This window comes from Lonchura striata, chromosome 3 (assembly GCF_050655825.1).
Source record: "Lonchura striata isolate lonStrDom1 chromosome 3, ASM5065582v1, whole genome shotgun sequence".
NCBI classification, from domain to species: domain Eukaryota; kingdom Metazoa; phylum Chordata; class Aves; order Passeriformes; family Estrildidae; genus Lonchura; species Lonchura striata.
The window spans coordinates 105,365,917-105,386,140 of NC_140705.1; the positions used below are offsets into that span (position 1 = coordinate 105,365,917).

General features: G+C 35.4%; 1 protein-coding gene and 1 long non-coding RNA gene across 3 annotated transcripts in view; one reads left to right on the forward strand and one right to left on the reverse strand.

The window, feature by feature from the left end:
* The window catches only part of SPATA17 (spermatogenesis associated 17), an 84,341-nt gene that overhangs the window by 57,269 nt on the left and 6,848 nt on the right, over positions 1–20,224 (forward strand). For both annotated transcript variants that reach the window (XM_031504245.3, XM_085577154.1), the window contains exon 9: positions 6,742–6,880. In XM_031504245.3, coding sequence (XP_031360105.3) covers positions 6,742–6,880 — 139 coding nt within the window. The remainder of the gene's footprint in view (positions 1–6,741; positions 6,881–20,224) is intronic.
* The window catches only part of LOC116183362 (uncharacterized), a 112,717-nt gene that overhangs the window by 21,359 nt on the left and 71,134 nt on the right, over positions 1–20,224 (reverse strand). The gene's annotated exons all lie outside the window — the stretch shown is intronic.

Below are 20,224 nucleotides of genomic sequence, written 5' to 3' on the forward strand. Positions count from 1 at the left end.
GTGAGGGAATTGTGAAGATTTGGTCTTGTACAGTTTAAATTGAAGCCTCCAACTTTGGTAGATATTATTTGATGTGGGGTCTTTATTTACTTTATGGGTAAGGAAGCATTTAATAACATCCTTAATGCACAGAAGCAATGTCCCAACAATCAATGATTCTCAGCTTCACGCACACTAAATGCAGAGTGTATTATACATTTTCAGGCTCTGATCATTCCATTTGTGCTTCTTATTCAACCAGCCATGCAAGGGTCACATCTGTAACCTTGAAAAGGTGATGACAGAGCTGCAGGTCATCGCCAGGACTAATGCTCACTGGTAATGCTGCAGCTGCTTCATGGGATGTTGGTCTCCAGGGAGGAGCCAGCAAAGGGTTACTCAGATTCTACAGCAGTTTTTTCTCAGCAGTGTCTATTATGAATTGACAAATTTCTGTTTCTTGCTATGTAATTGTGTACTTTGGGACTTTATTTCTTCCTGGTAGTGCTTTCTATGCTGATTATTCTTCTGTTTTAGAAAATAAGGAGAGAATAAGTAGCAGAAGTATGTGGCATGTGTTGAGAAAGCTTGTGTTTGCATGCATGACTTTTACATTGATATGTATATTTCCAGAGTATGTATTGTGTGAGGTCTCTTAAGACAGAAAGATTGTTGGGGTGGGAGCGCGGCAGGCATGTACCTGAAGTTTTCAGCAACATTCAGAATTCTCACACACCTCTTGTTATTAGTGGTTGTTTACAGGATGATAGGATGAGTGTTGCAAGCTCTGAGAAAGTTCTTGCTTTTGATAAAATGCACAAAAAATTTGGAAAAGCTGTGAGAGAGTTTGAGGCAGGCGGAAGCAGTACAAATGAAACCAAAAGAGAATATACTGTGCTTACTTAAAGCAACTGCTGGAACTTCCTTTTCTGTAATGGAAAAGCAACTAGATAATCCAGTCTAATAAGAATGATTCCTTTTTCCAATATAATTGAAGCTGTTACTACCTTATTGTGCTATTTTTCATACAAATGAAGTAATTTCCCCCTCCATTTGGATAAGAATGACAATTGCATTCCTTTGGGATGGCCACTTAATACAGTGTCTAGTTTGAGACATCAACTGCTGGATCCAGCAGATTAAGATGAAGCATAAAAAGTTCTTTACTCAGTTGTGTGCAGCCGCATGCTGGCCTAATTTTCCAGTGAGCAAAAATGTAAATTATTTTCATTAACATTGATGAAATCTGTCTTATATAATATGCCTCATACTTCGAAGTATACTATTAAATATCTTCATGAAGTCAAGAAACATCAGAAAGAGATGCAGTGTGGTGATAGCAATAGTGTAAGTCATAGGTTTCCTAACTTATTGTAGTCTTTTGGTGTGACATCAGAAACATTATCTCAGCTTCTGACTGTGTCTGTGCTCAGTGCTGTGCTGGGGATGCACAGTCTGGTCCTGCTCACACTGGCTCACTAATGTGCAGCAATGTTTGCACATCCTGCCTCTCCTATTCTGTGCGAATACAGCAGCACCCAGCTCCTCATGGGCTTATTTTCAGCAAGATTGTGCTTTTCTTTAGAACAGCTGTGGTGCTGCTGTGCTGCCCTGTGCTGGGCAGGACAAATACACTTGCAGAGAAATTAGTGACCTAAATAAGCTCTGTACTTGGAGAGCACCAATGTTATGAGTGGCTTGGTATTAATTGTAAGAAAAGTTAAAATCCAAGTCACTTTAAGATTTAGAATCTTTAAAAAATCTTTTAATTTCTAGAGTTATAAAATCTTTTACTGTATTTCTGACTTAGCTGCAGTGAAAATGGCTGCTACGACACATCTGAAAAACTTTTTTCAAATTATTCTTAGTTTGTCATATGCTTTGCAACTTCAGCAATTTGCATATTTTCTGGACTGTTATTGTATTATGATAAACAGGGATTATCATATATTTTCAGATAATGTTTTCTTAACAATTCAACTTCTATTTGTAACTCTTCCATTTATTTTAATTACTAGCACAGTGTGCAACATTTATTAATCATCAGAGTCTTTTTAAGTTAAAATACTAAATTAGCTAACCCCATTAACACAGAATACTCCAAACAAGCAGTAATAGGAGAGGTAGTTACTGTGCAAATCGTATTATACATGCGGGTGCTCTAGGGCACAGTTAAGCATGATTACCCTCTTTTGATCCAGTATTCCTCTGCTTCTTCCAGCTAATTTCCACTGGAAATTTACAAAGTAGCGCCTTCATTTTTCCATCTTAATTTTTCTAATGAAGTTCTGGTACTTTATAACACTGGGGATGCAGATAATAAGTCTGTGTATAATTAAGAAGTTCCAGAATTTGCTGCAGAAGAGATCTCTTTTACATCCTACAGAAACTAGGCTGTGCTTTTATTTGCCACTTTACTTTGTCGCAGACAGGAGTTAAATAAAAGTGGCCAGAGAATTTTTAGATTTACTGATATTGCAATCAAAGTGATTGATACTTTTTCAATAAACTGTGTATTTATTACGTTACCAGAAACAATATTTGTACTAATGCACCCAAGTAGGCTTCTCATGGCAAAAACAGTGCACTAAAGATAATATCACTAGATATGCTAAATAAAATACTACATCTTTATTCTTGTATCTAACATTTTGATTTTAATGTACATGCTTTATAAACTAAATAATGTCTGCCTTGCTGCAGTTGTTTTGCTATGGAAAACCATTATGCTTCCTTCTTTATTCCCCAAGTGAAAAGATTTGATTTGATGAAAAAATTACTTCAGGTATAATCCAAATTTGAAAGCTTAAAATTAATGATGTGTTTTATTAAAGAAAAAAAAGAAGATAAAATATTCACAGATTCCTGATAAAGAAGCATGGCATGTTTGGAGCTAATTGTTCATGGAGTTCTTCAAAGCGAGATAAATTTGAATTAAATCAAGACAACAAAGAATTGAATTGCTGTTCTATAAAAACACTTTAGATAAAAATTTAACAATGTCATAGAGTTAATATTTAGCTGGCATTTTTCCTACTAAATTGCAAAAATGTACAGTACATACAAATGTGAAAGTTTGAAAATCCACTTAACAGTACTCTTTTATATTTCTCCCTGTGCCCTGGAAGTGCAGCATGTGTGGCAGTCCCGCAGTAGATCTGGCAGTTCTTTCTCAGAAGCCTGGGTATGTTTTGAAGCATTTCTGGGATCAGGATCACCTGCTTGCTCCAGTAGACTTCTGGGATTTTGCCTCTTGGGCAGGTTCAGAGAACATGCTGAGAGACCAGTCTGGTTATTTGTGGCCATTTAAATTTCAATAAAAAGTTACTGCCTGTCCTGTGTCCTATTGGTGGGTTCCATGATATTGCTGCCCAGCAGTCAGTGATGGACCTGAGAAATTCTTTTTCCTGCTTCTGCTGCTGTGCTCCTCTCACACTGCCATAGGCACCAGAAACCAGCTCCTGCTGCTGCTTCTGTCATCTCTGTCAGCCCAACTGGAAAACTTTCAGTATCTAAAGCCTTTTCCATCTCCTGTCAAAATAGTGAGAGAGATTGCAATAAAAGAGGCATACTAAAGGGAAGAAATGGTAGGTGAGGAATGTAGGAACAAAAATCATGGAAGGGGACTGTAAATGTGTGAGGGAAGAAAAGGGTTAGAAGGATGAAATTAATTGTAGAAGGAAGGTCCAGGAGAGGATGAGAGATAAAATAATTTTTATTTTTGTTAGCAACAAATATCTATGGTGTCTTTGAAATTTAAATACCTCTAGCAGCTGTTTGAAGATTTTTAGGTCTTTTTAGGCTAATTAGGTTGAATATAGCAGGGTAATAGCAGCAGTGCTGGTGGCCTTCATCACCAGTGACACAGCCAGCCTTGGTCCTGGTCCTTCTCAGGTTATCTATGAGTAGTACTGCCATTTGTAGTTTCCCATGTTTAGTTCCAACCCTTTCACCATTTTGATCGTATTCTTTGACATATTTCTCATTTGGTCTGATATTAATTATTTTTTCATTTTTCAATATATTTATTTAGGGAAAATTAATTAAAATTAATTATTTAGGGAAAATTAAATCTTCTATTAAATAATCTTTTGCTAGGTCTCAGCTTGTACTGTTTTTTTCTTATAGCCCAATAAAACATCAGTACAGAATTTAATTCTTCTTTGATTGGTACTTGTGTCTCTGTCATGTTTACTGAAAACCTTTAAGAATTTCTGAATTTACACTTAAATCACAAGGAAAAGCAGAACACTAGATGCAGGAATAATGAGTGAATGTTTTGAAATCTAAACTATTGAAATCTAAACTTGTACAGTTGATAATGTTATCCTACCATTGTCTGAATTTAATGTTCTTCCATCACTCTCTTCTGTCACTTTCAGAGCACGTATTGTCATTAATTTTGGGAAAAGCTGTGTCAGGTGTATACAAAGAGCTACAGAACATAATACCATTACTGAAGTATTTTGCAGTGCTATTACTTCTTCTTATTATTATTGGTTGGGGGGCTATAATGACTTTGGTATTGCTCCCATTAATTTGGTTACCCTACTTAACATGAAAACTTGTTGTAATTCTTTTAATTACTTATTCACATAATGTAAATTCTCACTTTCTTTAAGAAGACACTGAATTTACAAGCATGTGATCCTTTCTTGTTGCTAGAGCATCATCACTTCAAAGATCTGCCCCCTGACTCTGAGAGCAGAACTGTAAACAGAAGAAAAATCTTCTACTTGATACCTTTATACCCTATTAAATATTTGTTATTTCCTTTAAAAGAAAATACTGCTAATTGTGTCTCACAGTATTAATTTTGGTTTTTTTTTAAATTATAGTAAAACCTACATTACTCTGAGATTTTTTTTGCCAAAAAGACAGAGATGAACAGATCCACAGAAAAATCAAAACCTATATGTAGAAATTTTTTAAGGAAAATTATAATAATTTACTTCTACTTTCCTCAAGATTTTATAATTATTTTGTGTATAAATTTTACAGACATGATATTCATATTAAATTATGAATGCTATGGCTGAACTAAATTCTGTGCATATATGGGTAAATCCCAAAACTGCAAGCCTTGTCTTCTCAGCTATCCAATCCCCTGAGAAAGCCAATTTTCTTTCATGTCTGAACAAAAGAAAAATGTACTATTAAAATGCAATTCAGAAGTGATAAAAACTGCAAGTGGAGCAGCCGGCTCACAGCACCTTCGATGTATTCTCTGGGACACTGGGGCCACATTAATTTTTGTGTGTGTGTGATGTCCATCCCATGTGCAAATTAGCATTACAAGTACCCTAATCTGTCTTGTGTGAGGGTGTCCTTTCCCATGGGTATACACATGCTACTATAGCTTTTTATTATTTAAAAGTCTGCTAACTCAGGGTTTTCCTTTCACTAACTTTACATGGCATTTCTTTGTGGCACATGATAGAAGAAGTTGATACAGCTGGAAAGATTCTAAAACCATTTCTTTTTATGAGGCAGAAAGAAAGAGAAATATTTCTTAAAAACCCTCAATTGTTGATAAATCAGTCAAAATAAATAGTTTTCTGCATCTGTATCAGCTGAGAGATGAAGAAGGGTATTTTAATCCTCATTTTTGTGTAAAAATTTTATTTGCCTAACTCTTACAGGGACTGTGGATTCTGAAAAGCTTTCAGCTAAGGAAGCATTCTAATTAACTGTACTTCTTCATGACATTTAAAAGTCATGTTTTGGACTTCTGAAGCATGTCTTTTTAATTTTAATTCCTGCACTTCTAGAATTAGGAACACATGTTGATTTCTTCAGAATAACAACAATTATAAATTTAATTCCCAGTGTTTTACTTTATAGTAAAATGTACTTGTTTGCTCTTATGACTCTCCGGGAAACTGAAATAGATGGAACTAAGATGTGTTTGTAGAGTGTCTTGCAGATCTTCTATATACAAGGTCTGAAAGATGTTTTTCACTTTCCTTCATACAGTTTGCTGTGAAACCTACCCAAAAAACCTGTGGTTGTCCCTGACAATTAGGGACATCCATCTGAAAACCTCTTCCAGCAGGTAGCTGGAGCTTCACTGCTCGCTGGCATTATATAAGGAGCAAGTCCATCATCGTTATCACCGAAAATGAAAGAAGCTGGCTCAAAAAGATTGCTAATTAGGACATAATTATAATTTAAGTGTAAAGTACACAGTCTGTGAATTCTAAAGAAATAATTTCTCTGTTTTTTGGTTTACAAATATGCACAAGTTTCTGTTCTGCTAAATGAGAATATGGTTTATTTAGCTTTGGCCATGACATACATAGCAAAGGATGCCTCTCTCCAGAGGTGATCTCTCTCCTTGTGCATGGGGAGCTCCTGCCACTGGCAGCTGGCACAGGCTGCACGCCCTGCTAGGACCTGAGGTACCAGCAGGCACCTCCCAGCAAAGGGAACCCTGATTGTCCTGCACATCCCACCAGCTGTCAGTGCAGATACACACAAAATAATAATCTACTAATGCAAGTGAACTAAGTTAGATCCTTGCGCACAAAGTCTTCATTTTATCCTGTTGAAACTCATTGTCTCTTTGCTCCAAATTTAATCTGAAAAAAGGTGCAGGAGAAATTACAGTAATCCTTTCACAATACTGAGAAGGAACATTAAGAGTGTAGTGGAAAATATCAGGAACTTGTGTCCATGTCATCTCCTGAAGCACTGATTTATATCAATCCTGTGGCATCTAGAGAAGAGCATAACTGATTCTAAAATATTCTTGCATTTCAGATTTCTGCCATTTTCTTCATATCATAAAAATTATGAGAAGTATGAGCCATCACTTTTTAAGTCAGACAAATATGGCCAAGAAGCTTATGGAACTAAATATTTCAGAGAAGTATATCCTAAAAAGTGGGTAGCAGACAAGGTAAGTCACTGCAAAATCAAGGATTTATTTACTTTTTTGGATAATCAAGGATTTATTTACTTGTTTTATTAGAACTAAGTGAATTTCAGTATGATCTAGAGATCATGCAGTCCCACAGGATTCTTTCTAGCACGTTATAAAACCACGTAGTTAGAGCTTGATGAGTTGTGAAATTTCCTTGACTCTCTGGTAGATTCAATTTGAGGAAATTCAACACCTGTTGGTCCTACAAGATCAGGATTTCAGACCCTGATTAAGTAAAGCTTCAGTTATATGCATTTTCTTAAGTTTCATTTTGTTTGATTTGCCTTTTCTGATTTAAGAGAGGTTGTATATTTACTCTAACACATTAAGATAAACTTCAGGATACTATAGGAAAACCTGATTAAAACAACACAATATTTTAGCACTTACATTCTTTGGAAAAATCTTAGAACTAGTGAATAGCTGTTTTTTATTTTAAGAAGACCTCATTAAATTGCCTGCTTTGTCAGGAGCATCTCATATATGTCTGGTTTTGTAGTGCTGTAAGAGGTAATTTTTCTCAGAACATGAGTGTGTAGTGTTTGCATTATTTGTATTTGTATTAGGTACCTTAATCACTTTAAAATTTCTGAGTACAAAAACGGTAGTAAGTTTTGGCTTTATGCTGCATTCTCTGCCAATACAGTTAGGGGACTGGAGCAAATTTATAGGAGGAGAGGCTGAGACAGCTGGAATACTTCAGTCTGGAAAAGAGAAGGCACAGGAGAGATTTCATTAAAGTGCATAAAAACATCATGAGAGCAAAGGAGGAACAAGATCCCAAACTTCTCAGACTCCATAGTGTGCAGGGCATGAGTCAACGAACACAAGTGAAATGCATGATATTCAAGCTGACAAGAAGAAAACACTTTCCTTTTTTCTTTTTCTGTGAGGGTGACAGAGCATTGGCACAAGTTGCCCAAAAAGGTTGTATAATCTTTATCCTTGGATATATCCATGGTCCAGGCAACCTGCTGTAGCTGAGTAGGGGACCTGTAGAGGGTGATCTCAAGAGGTCTCTTCCTACCTGAAAAATTCTGGGATTTTGTAAGATATGATAAATTATTTCCTTGAAAGCAATTTAACCTTTGTAATTATACAACAAGTTCCAAGGAATCTTAGTTTGAGAAGGAACATTCTAAAAATATTTTTCCTCAAAACTTTATGGTTTAAAAATTAGCTGAGAGTAATTGCATGCAGTAATTATCTCCTTGCAAATAAAACATCAACAATCAAACAGATTTCTGAATTTCAAAAGCAAGGAGTGGGAGATATGACTGGCAAAAGTCCCACAGCATAAGTATGATATATAAAAAGGACCTAAATTATTATTATTTCTGGTACTCGTCCTGTAAAGACTTGCTTTTCCAGTTCTTACAAGTTCTTGCTCAGGCTCAGATAATGATATCAAAACCCTAAAGATATTTATACTGTATATCATACCACACATATATAAAGTATGGGCTTAGCCAAAAAGAACTCTACTTGTGATCATGGATAGATATCAACCTAAATCTCTGGCAGTGAATAGCTGTATACATTAACCCAACGTGACACAGAGCCTTCCCACTCCAATTCTAAATCAATATGAAGCTTCCATTAGCAGCCCCTTACCCAAGCAGAGAGATAAGAGGAGAAAAGGTCTATTTATGACATACCTACTGCTTTAATGGATCATTATTATCAGGAAAAAACCCCAAAAGAACCACAAAACCTCAAGCTCCTCATGGCAGTTTAATGGAAGAAGGCCTATATGCAAGTGTGACGTCATACTTTCCTGTTAAATTTAATAGAACTCTGTGTCACTTTCTCATTTCTAAACACCATGAAAACATTGAATATATAAATGCAATTAACAAAATTATCTGTTCTAATGAATCACAAGACTGAAGGGCATGTAAAAAAAAAAGTATTTTTGCTTAATAGCTTGTCTGCTGAACACAACTCTCCTCTGAGTTTACCACAAGGTTATATTTTTGTGGATGCAACCTCTATTAGAACATGAATAACTGATAACACTGCCACGATCTCAGTTCAGTTTCTGATGGACTTATGATAAACAAGTTTCATGTGTTGTTGCTGGTAAGAATAGGTAAGTTCTTCCAAGGAGTCAAGTCACTGGTCTGTTGATCAGTGACCCGTCTGAGCTGCTGAGGTGCTATTTGATATCAGTTGATATTAGCTGGCTTTTTTTAATATTAAATACAAAAAGTTTCTTTGTGTCTGTGTGTGTACATGAGCATGTCCTAGTAGTATTTTCCTGAGGTTTTCATGTGTTTATTACTATGCAATTTAATTCAAGTCACAAAAAGATTAGTATGTAAATTATATAATTACTTTAGAAGCAAAATGAAAACAATGAAAAGTATTACCTTGTTACATTTCTTCTGGAAAATGAAAGGATATTAGCATAGACTTCCTCTAAACATAATAATTACCATATCTATGTGAGGAAAAGTTAATGGTTCTTTTTTTCATCTAGTTATCATCTGAAAATTTTATCTCACTCCATTTACATTTCAAAGAAGTTTGAGTTAAGGAAAAAAGTGTTCTGTTCTAATTCTTTATTATAAATAATCAGGGAATAGAAGTACTATACCTTTAGTGAAACTGAATCTAATTAGTTTACTCAGCAAATCAGTATAAAATATAAAACTGCTTACATATTTTAAGTTTTACATTATCTGTCTAAATAAATTGAACTGTCTTTGATAGAATTAGTGTAAGAAGTTTCAATATAAAAAATTTACTAGACACTAGGAATTTGATGTATAATGATAGGTTCCAGTGCAGATGGACAACCAAGGGATCAAATACACTAACTATAGTCTTTCAGCTGTCAAAACACTCACATATGTTCATATTTGCTGAGGCAGAAATAATAGCTTACAGTCTTAATCGGTATTGGAATTAGTTTGCATATGCATTTTAGAAAACTGACTTTAATGTTTTCTTATTTGTAAAATTCAGGAAGTGATAGTTGAAGATGTTCAATTCTGATAGAGTCTTCCCTCTGATGCCTTATTATAGGTGAATTACAGTACAACTGAATCACAGTTTCATTATTTGCACAGGCATTTTGGCCCGAAACAGGATTTTATTACCTACAAAGCATAAAAAATACCCAGGACTGCAAAGAATTAATTTAGAGAACCTAAGCATATTGCACAGAACATAAAGTTGACCTTTACCGTCTACAGCTTTTGGAATGGAGTGGGATGTGGAACACATCGTAGATTTAATGTGGCACAACGCTGTCTGCAGAAACTTGGGTGGGACTGTGACTGCCTGCCCATTGCACCCGATGATTGAATCTGCTGTCACCAGCATCCTGATAATAATGAACATTCAGCTTAACGACCGTGATTATGATTATCATAATTAATGTGCAAGTGCAGTGTGTGGGGATCATTACAGCTGAACTGTACAGCACAGAAACATGCCTTAGTTATAGATAATTTTACTTTTATGCATTGATTGAGATAAAATATGCCTTTCAAGTTCAACAGGCCAGCTTGATATAATTTTAGTAAGATTTCTACATGTATGAATTGATGTTTATGAGCTTCCTGAAAAACAGTCATTTTAGCTGTTTGTTTTGAATTGTTTCATTCCATTAATAATGGGAAATAATTAAATAATTAGATATCGTCTAGTGGAAATCACTTATAGAGTATTGCCAGCATTAATCAAATATCAACTTCAAATAATTCTGATTATCATGGCCTTGTCTGGGCTAGGAAACGTAGTTCTTGTAATTCACCACCAACACAATTCTATTTCTGGTGGAGCAATGGAAGCAGGGGTGTGGTCAACACTGCTGGCATTTTCACACTGTACTGTGTAGCCATTAGAGCAGGCAATAGTTGTTCCATATATAAATTATATCACTTCCACCTTTGTCATCAGAGGCAGAGAATTGCAGTCTCAGATTCAGCCAGTGCAGATAAAGGCACAATCAAGAGCTTCAGTCAATTTTGTTGAACAATGATTGCCTTCAACTCTGATTGCATGAAGTTGCAGAAGTATTTAATTAAATCATGACATACATAACAGATAAAAACAAGTATGAGTATATAATCCAAGCCAGAATTTATATAAAGAATGTTGTAACATAAGTATAATGAAAAGTATAATTTCATTGCTTTACACTAGGCATAAATTTTGCTCTTTGTCCAAGAACTGACAGATTTTCCATCTGGGTTAATAGAAAAAACAGAAAAAAATTCTTGTAGTGGCTGAAAAAGATTTTTTCTGTTTGAAAATTAGTTTTATCTCTTGCAGAGCCAACACATAAAACAGTCATGTCTAGTGAATGATGTCATTACCAGGCAGAATTTTTGATGCACTCTTTGTGCTTTTCCTTCCCTGTCTATACTGAAATTTACTTAAATTCCTCCTTCATTCAATTTTTCTAACCTTCCAGTGATTTACTTTGAGATCATACGTATGATCTGTGTAAAGTTTTAAATTCTTTCTTATTCAGACTGTGACTTTATTTTTATCAAAGGAATTTGCTTGTTTTCATTTTAATTAGAAAAAAAGATTATCCATTATTATGCCATACTTGAAAACATACAAGAACGTTTTCTAGTACGGCATAATACTGGCTAATGAATGTGCATCTGAACTGTCAGCTTAATTACCTTTTAAAACTTTAAAGGCCATATTTACCAGTGTGCTTTGTGACAGAATTTACTAATGTACATAAGAAGTGCTAGTGCATATTTGGAATATCAGATTCCTAGTTCCCCAATCCAACCTCAGTGTGTTTTCTTGGTCAATACAGATCTCACAAAATATGGCAGCCAGAAGGGAATTATTAGATGGGCTGTAGGAGTTTGCTTGTTCCAATCCTGGTTTCCCCATGAGCCATGTCAGGGATAATAAGGGTTGTTGCCAAAGTGGGATGAACTCCAGCGATCCCTGGCCCATGACGTGGCTCCTGTATGGTTATTACTGCTGGCATGACTTGATGCATCTATTCAGACCTCCGAGTGGACCCTGAGCTTGAATTATAAACTAAAGCAGCAAAACACTGCTTTGTCTCACTTTTTTTTTGCTATCCTGAGTTCCTGCCCCCAAACAAAATTTAAATCCAAGGGTCTAGTCCTACAACAATATATACTGTACTGTCCATGAATAGTCTGTCTGTTCTACCCTGTAACATATATTTTCTGCTCTCAGAAGAACCACTTAGAGTCAAAATTTTACTCTATCTTCACATGAAAGAATCACCTGAGTGATTCACTGCCTCCACATAGGTTGATTCCCTCAACAGCAATACGCTTCAGAGCTGTGAGCTCCTTGGAGCTCAGGTGTTTGGCTACCTGATTAGATAGTACAGAAAAAGAGCAGTGTTGCCCAATTTAATATCACAGAACAACTTAATAAGCAGGTGGTCTCTGAAATTGGATAAAAAAAGTATCTTAAAGTCACTTTTGCAACTTCTGACCTCTTTCTCTCTTTTTTTCTTTCCTTTTTCTTTTTTTTTTTTTTTTTTTTTTGATAGATGTCATAAAATACTGTTGAGAAGGAAAGGTGTTGAGGAAAGCAGGAGTGTGCCATGTCCAAGTGGGAACGCCAGACATTACTTCTCATTCACAAGATTAGAATGAAATATCTCTTATTATAAGATGCACTCATTTCATTTTCCAGGAAAGCAGATGACAATTCCAACTTCTGACAGTTTACCAAATGATCTTTCCAGGTTCCTTACTACTGTGTCTTATTTACAGAATTACATTTTGTTATGAAGATCACTTTCAGTGCTCTTACTAGAAAGGTTCTTGAGTTGTACATTGTTTCCTTTGAGAAAATCCTTAAGGTCACCACTGGTTGCTTTTGAAAAATGCTATGCTTGATATACAATTATTAATTATTATTAATTATCATTGCGCTTTCAAATTATTTTCTTGGTTGTAGAAAGAAGCAAATTAAAACATGCAAAATATACCCTTGGCTAATGTTCAACTAAATACAGAAAAGAATCTGTGCATAACTGGAAGGCTGAAAAAACTTTCTAGTGGTTACTGATGAGTAGTCACAGGGTCTGATTTTGAAGTAATGCTACAAAGTAGTATCTGAGAAGAGTCAAACCATTCAATTATTGCATAAGAGGAGGTACTGTCACCACTTGTCGAATTAAATCCATTCTAGCCATCATTTGTAAGGGTTTGTAGGCAACTAGTTGAATATTTTATAAAACCTGATTTTCAGTTCTGTAATTTCGCAGTGGGAAAATGCAGTCCCTTGATGATGATCCAAGCCTTTGAAGAATAAATTGATTCGAAGGAGAAAATTAGATGGCACTTATTATACTGTCTAACTAGCAATCCTCTGTCATTTGTCTGTTGGATGATAAATGTCTTGCTTTGCCTACCTTCCTCGTTTAATAATGTAACTTGCATCTTAGTGGTATAAAAGAAAACCTCGCTTTTTTAGTTGAGTTAACTTTAACTAGTATTTCTGTGAGTGAGATATATGTATGTTTAAGCTTTCTAAATAATTCCCATTGCTTAAACATTTTAAAGGTTCTTATTTAATCAGAAACCCTTTAGAAAGAGAGTATCTTGCCCAATTCCTTCAATATGTGCCTAGTGTACATTACAGTAACTTGTGGCACAGCTTTTAATTGCAAAAAAATCAGTTAATCTAGAAACAGTAGATACTGGGGTTACACCTAATTTGTTTATATTGGTTTTAGGTGTTGACTATTTGGATATGATTTTGTTTGTTGGAATTCAAAATCCATACGCTAAACTGGGAAATCCATGGCCTTGCCTTTTCATATCAGTTTTGGATAGACTATTCAGAATTCTTGGAATTAAGTAGATTTTTTATATGCATGTCAAACATAATGTATTTCAACTCAATTCAATTTGCTGCAATATTGAATTAAAAAGGCTATATTTTGAAGGCACTTAAAATTCTTTATGGAATTTATCTGCAAAAGCAAGCTAGTTATTATTTTATAATACTCACCAAGATCTTGTTTATGCTTGTTAAATAGAGTTGAAATTAAAGTAACCAAAAGCTTTTCACAATCCTCTGGGAATTACATGGGCCATACAACTGTTGAAAACTGCAGGTTTGAGAGCTGGTCCTCAGCCCTGGCATAACTGACATATAGCCATGGAGCTGGGCAAATTGGCATCAGATAAGGACCCAATCCATAATGAATATAATCAATATGTAAATTCATGCCATTCAGACACAATGTTCTGGGAAACATGGTGATACCCATTTTCTCAGAAAAAGACTTTTAAAATCTCATCTTTAAATGTACATTGCTGGTGAGTTTGCAAGAGTGAGGTCTAAGATGAGAGATATATTTTGATGACTTTCTTGCAACAGGTGCACTTAAGACTACAGACTTGCATCTTGAAATGATGTCTAAATTTAGAGATTTTGCTACACTGACTCATTATGATTGTGCAATTTTATAATTTAAATGCTAATAACACCCACAGGTGTTCTAAGATACTATGCCAGATATGAGCCCATGTTGAAAGAACAGCTGTAAGTTTGCAGGGTTTTTATTGTTTGGATGCTATCTCCAGAAGCAAAAGTCCACTATTTTCAGAGCAGTAGGACTTCAGTGCAGCATGATGGATTTTAGTGTTACCTACATTCCTTGAGCAGGAAAAACCACAGTAAAAGCTTTGTGCAGTTTTGTTGGAATGAATGAGACATGGAAAGTAAGACAGACTGCTTGTTGTTTTAATGTTTTGATGTAAGATTCTACTGCCTATTTCTTCAAAATTTATATTATTAATCAATTGCAGACTAATTTTCCCCATTTTAAATCATGGTACAATATCCACTTTGGAATACACTTCAGTGTTTATTCATGTAATGTAATGAAGAGTTGGTTTCAACATGCCCTTTACAAACTCATGTTAAAAGGATTTTCCACCTTGATAAACTATATTATTTCTTCTCTTACAGTTTTTGTTGGTAATACTTGTAGGAAAAGTGAAAAGCATATCCACATAAGGAGTGTTTTTATGAGTAGGTGATTTGCCATGTGTTAATGTTCTAGAATTAAAGTTATGGAATTATTCAGGACTAACTTTTGCACTTCAAATTCAAACTTCTCTTCCATATAAACAACCTTACAAGCTTTGATGAGTTAATGTATAGAGGTAACCACACCTGAGGCAGAGGGGTAGGGTACAAAGACTGAAGCACGCAGTACCAGTTTCACAACTGTATTGGTTTTGTTTCTCATAATGAGATTATTTGAGAAGGAATGTCAACATTTTGACTGCAATAATAGAAACAAATAATATTCCCAGCTTGTAGGTAGGAGACATGTCAGGATTTCTCACCTGTAGTCATGTGAAGGAATGGCAGCATGTATGATAAGTGCTTGCCATTACCAACCAAACACCCTGCTCTTTTAAAGAATAACTTGTTAGGTATGAGAGCTGCAAACTTAGGGGAGAAAAAAGAAAAAAGAGAAACAGTAAAAACATTGCATATTAACAGACTTTGTGTGCTAATGCAAAGCTGCTTGATTGAACAGTGTAGTGTCAACCATGTCTTTCTTCTAATGCTAAAAGTAATGCACATAGACAGAGTGACAATCAGAGTACAGCCTCCCATCAGCTGTAATTAATCTTTTAGTTAACAGAGACTAGAAAAGCTTCTCATCAGCCTCTTCTGAAGTCTGAGGCACCCTGTTTTTTGATGTTTGCATTCTGAGTAAAATAGTCCCCACCAGTTCTAACAAATTGAAACACCAGGCTAATTATGGCAGCTAATGAAGTGTGTGGAATGGTCACAGCTTGTCGTGAAACTGTTCCTTCAGCTCAGATTAGAGTTTCATCAATCACTTTTTTAAACTGATCCAGAATTGCTTCTGCCCAGTGCTTGGCATTTTTAATGCTGTTTCTGTAATTGGTTTTTTCCCCAAAGCTTAGGCTATTTTTTGAAATATTACATTCTCAGGACAGGACTTACAAACTCCAGTTTATAAAAAAACATTTCATTATTGCCTCTATCAGCTGATCAAGTGCTAGAAAGCTAATAAAAGAAGCAGAAATATAAAATTTGATATATTGCTTTTAATCCAGCTAAAGGTAGCAATAAAGCATATACACATATATGTATATGAATCATTATTACTGTGGGCTGGATGCACACTGCAATCTCCTGAGACATGGTTTGTGGGCTGGATGGTTCAAATTCCACTGAAAGACCTAAATGAAATGAATGACTTCGTCTTAGCTTATTTCCTAGTGGATTGTGGTCCTCCATATATCACTCAAAGAGTTTGGCATGATTTGTAGTTTTTGCAGATGCCCAAGCCTTTGGCAAAAGGAAGACCAAAATGTGTTGCTATTTAAAGAATTTCCACACTTCAGTTCAAATCTGAAGTCCTCAGACAAGTATGGGAAACTTTACAGTATAACTTATATTGCTACTACACTGTCAATGAATAAATTAGCATATAAAACATTGTAAAAATTCCCATTTCCTCTTCATTTATAAGATATAATCATACTCAGCTATACATTGAAAGTTCTGTATAGACATTAAAGGCATAGATGTTAAAGTTTCAGGCTAAATTTGTTCCTCAGCTTGGCCAGCAGAGTGTTGAATCTAGTTCAGAAGTTATCCAGCTGAAAAATGAAGCAAACCTTTGCTTATGCACTACCATAGAACATCACTGCATGAGTTGTTGCATTCAGTACATACATAGCATGTATTCATGTCAGAACCAATTACAGCATAGTTTTAATCTTTGAATTGCTCAGTAATCTATTTTTAAAATTTGTGCTAATAAGTGTAATCCATATAATTTTTCTGAATGGTGTTGAATCTGTAACAATGTTTGGCTATAAAAACCAGCTGCTGTTCTCCCCAAAGCTTCTAATCAGCAAGTTTGTCAGAACTAACTTTGTGCCAATTCCAAAACAAATCTGTGGCACCTGAGTGAGTAATCACTGTAGCCGATGCTATTCCTACACTGTATGAAATAACTGGTGGATTTACACAGAAGAAAGAGTGTCACTGAAAACATGATACATAAAGAAGATATGTTATTGTGTATGAGTAAAGACAGACAAAAAAAAATAGCAATAGGTATTAGTCTAAAAGCTTTTGTTCCCATTTTATTGATTAATGAGAGCATTTGTAAACACTGGATGGGAGATGAGTAGTTTCTCTATTGTTAAGAGAACACTAGTTCTGCAAAGTAAGTTGCTTGCAAAATGAGAAAATATTCCTGTTTGATCATTTCTGTCTCTTCGGAATGTAGCTTGTATTTCTGGAGAGGAAAGCTGGTTTTCTCTTTAGCTTTCATCAGTGCCAGGACACCTTGCTGACTCATGTTTAGCCAGCTGCCCACAAGGACCAGCAGGTCCTCTTCTGCAGAGCTGCTGCCCAGCCTGTCAGCCTCAAGCCTTCTTTGCTCTGGGGCGAGTCTGTGCCAAGTGCATTTGTCCATCCTGTGTTTTGTAAGGTTCTGTCAGGCCATTCCTCCAGCCTGTCTGCATCACTCTGAGTGACAGCCCTTCAGGGTCTCCATGGTACCCATTACTTTGGTGTAATCCAGGAACCTGAGGAGAGTGTGTTCCATTTCTACCTCCAGGTCACTGAGAAGATATTAAGATAGGCCCCAAGAACAGCACCTAAGGAAATATGTTGGTGCCCACATTCCAGAAGAGGAGAAGCCGTTCATTGCTACCCTTTGAACCTGAGATTTCAGGCAGCAATATATTACATACATTAGTCTGCACATCTAGACTATAATTTACCAGCTTGATTAAAAGGATTCTCTGGGAGATTGTGTTGAAAGCCTTGTTAAAGCTCAGCCAGACAGAATCATCCACTCTTCTCCTTTGTTATCTGTGATGAAATTACTAGATATGCAAATCAATCAGGTTAGAAAGTGGCATCCAGAACCATGTGAAACCAGTTGAAATCTAACTGGAGTACTGGTTTTGCTGCGTATCAGAAGCCAAATGAGATAAAAAATATTTTCACTTGAGGATTTAAACTCAGAATTTTTCCTTCTTAACTCCTGGTGGCATGATTTTGGCAAGTTAGAGAGTTGCAACTTGATCTTGGCAGGTTAAACATTTTCTGGCTTTAGTCTAGCAGGTTAAAAGTGGTTCTGAGTTTTTCTTGGCAGTGAGCACTTGGCACTGGCTTTTTTTCAGCTGGAAAGAGAATGTGGTAGTTGAACAGATTAGACAATGAAGAGGGCAGCTTACAAATGGCCTAAGTCAAGATGTTTATCCCTAAGTGCAGTCCTGTTGCTATCAGAGTGTGTGAGATGGACAGGACAAGAAGCTGGTTTAAAAATACAAGTACTGTCATAAAAATATGTCCTTTACTTTTTCCCATCAGATGCTTTTTAAATCAGTTTTTTTTTATACAAAGGAATGTGTGTTAGGCTCCACCTCAGATTTAAGAACTTCTTTAAAGAGTTATATATTTTTCATTATAGTGTTTTTGTTCTTGACAGTGTTATTTATACATCTTAAATAGATTAAGGTGAACTTCTACTCCCCTCTTCAGAAATATTTTCTTAAAATACACTGTAAGAGGTAGGTATTTGTATGACAATAGCAAATAAACACCTCTTGGGATTCTGAATACTTTTTGAACTATTTTAACTGCACATTTGTTTTTTAGCCCAGATTCAGTAAAGTTCAAGGGTATCCAAGTATGAAATAGCTTGCAGAGAAATTCACATTGGTTTCTTAATTTGATTAACTTGTAAAAAAAGGCTACATAGTAAAAAATAGAGTATCATCTTTGGCTATTTTGGTTCATATACAGACATTCAGAATAGAATTTGGGTGATGTTGTTTCATAATGTTGCCTAAAGTACGGTAGAGCATGGAGTGTAACTTTGTGCAGCAAACTAGACTTGTAATATTGATACTGACTCTGAACAGGTCTAAAAGTACCTGAAAAGTGTCTACATCAATATGACTTCTTCTTCCGTAGATTAGCTTTATACATTTTAAGAAATTAATTCACTGAACAGTTAATTTTAAGGGAGGATGTGTTTATTTCTAAAGCATTGCAAAGCTAGTCCATGTTTGAGAGGGAGGACCAGACAGTGCCTTGGCTTGCAGATCATTAATAAATGGAATAAATTGAGTTAGGGGGTAGAGCTGGGAATTCCACCCTTCCTTCCTCTTGGGCAACCACAATGACTGCAAGGTACTAAGTAAATGTAACAAATGCAAATTTGGACCATAAATCCTCATTGCTGGTTATATTACACATGACAAAAAGGGCAGCCTGGTTTCAGATCCCAAGTTAATTTTACAGAGGAAATACTTACAGGAAAAACTAATTTACTGGACCAAATTGTTCCCCTTTTTTTCCTTTGTTCTTTCTTGCACAAACCTTCCATCAAAGCCCAGAGATAATTTGTTTGTGAGAAAGGACAGTAAGGGTTGACACATTTGTAATCCTTAATGAACATGGCTATCGCAGAATATCCTACTTGTTTTAGGAATAGTTGTACTTTCCTTGTACAGTGGCTCAAATTATTGCATTTTGAAGAACATCATTATTTTCTGTCTGTTTTCTAATTTGTGCAGCTGTGAAACAGGACACACTTTTGTTACTTTATCTAAACTGCTTCTAACCATGCAGGAGCTAAAGAAGGTTCGTTTCAAGCCTAGAACACATCCTCTCCTACCTTGCATAGATGAGGACAAGAAATTTTAGAGCTTGATTTTCAGTTGTCTCCAACTATCTCCAAAGCACAAATTAGCACAATTCAGCTGCAGAGCTATGAAAGGGAACTTCAGTGAGTACAGATGAGTAGCAGAACACTTCTTTCTCCAAATACTCCAGAAAGGGAGGAATAGAGTTATAATTTCCATGTTAGGCTGTCCCATGGCTGTGCTGCTCATACTTGACACATCACACAGAAAGTATCTAAACTTATGTGGTTATCAAGTCAGTGGCTTTTCAAACTCATGAGCCATCATTAGAAATCCTTCATAATTTCTAGAAAGCACTGTTTAAGTTTGGCTTCCTCATTTTTAATTCATAAAAGATAAAAAAATGTAAGAGTCAGTAATAGTGATAAATATCCATGAAAAATGAAGTGTAAAAATAATGAAATGTTTGTTACATAAATTAAGTAGCAATTAATGTTTTCTCTTTCTTTTTGGAAGATAGGATATTAAAATACTGTTGTTAAATTTCCTACTGTGAACATAATTTCCTGATTCTTTTTTACAGCACATTATCATAATGTCAATAAAAGACTAAAACTAACAAATAGAAAGAAACTTGCCTGATGTAAGCATAACACAGGAGGTTATAAAGTTGCCTTTT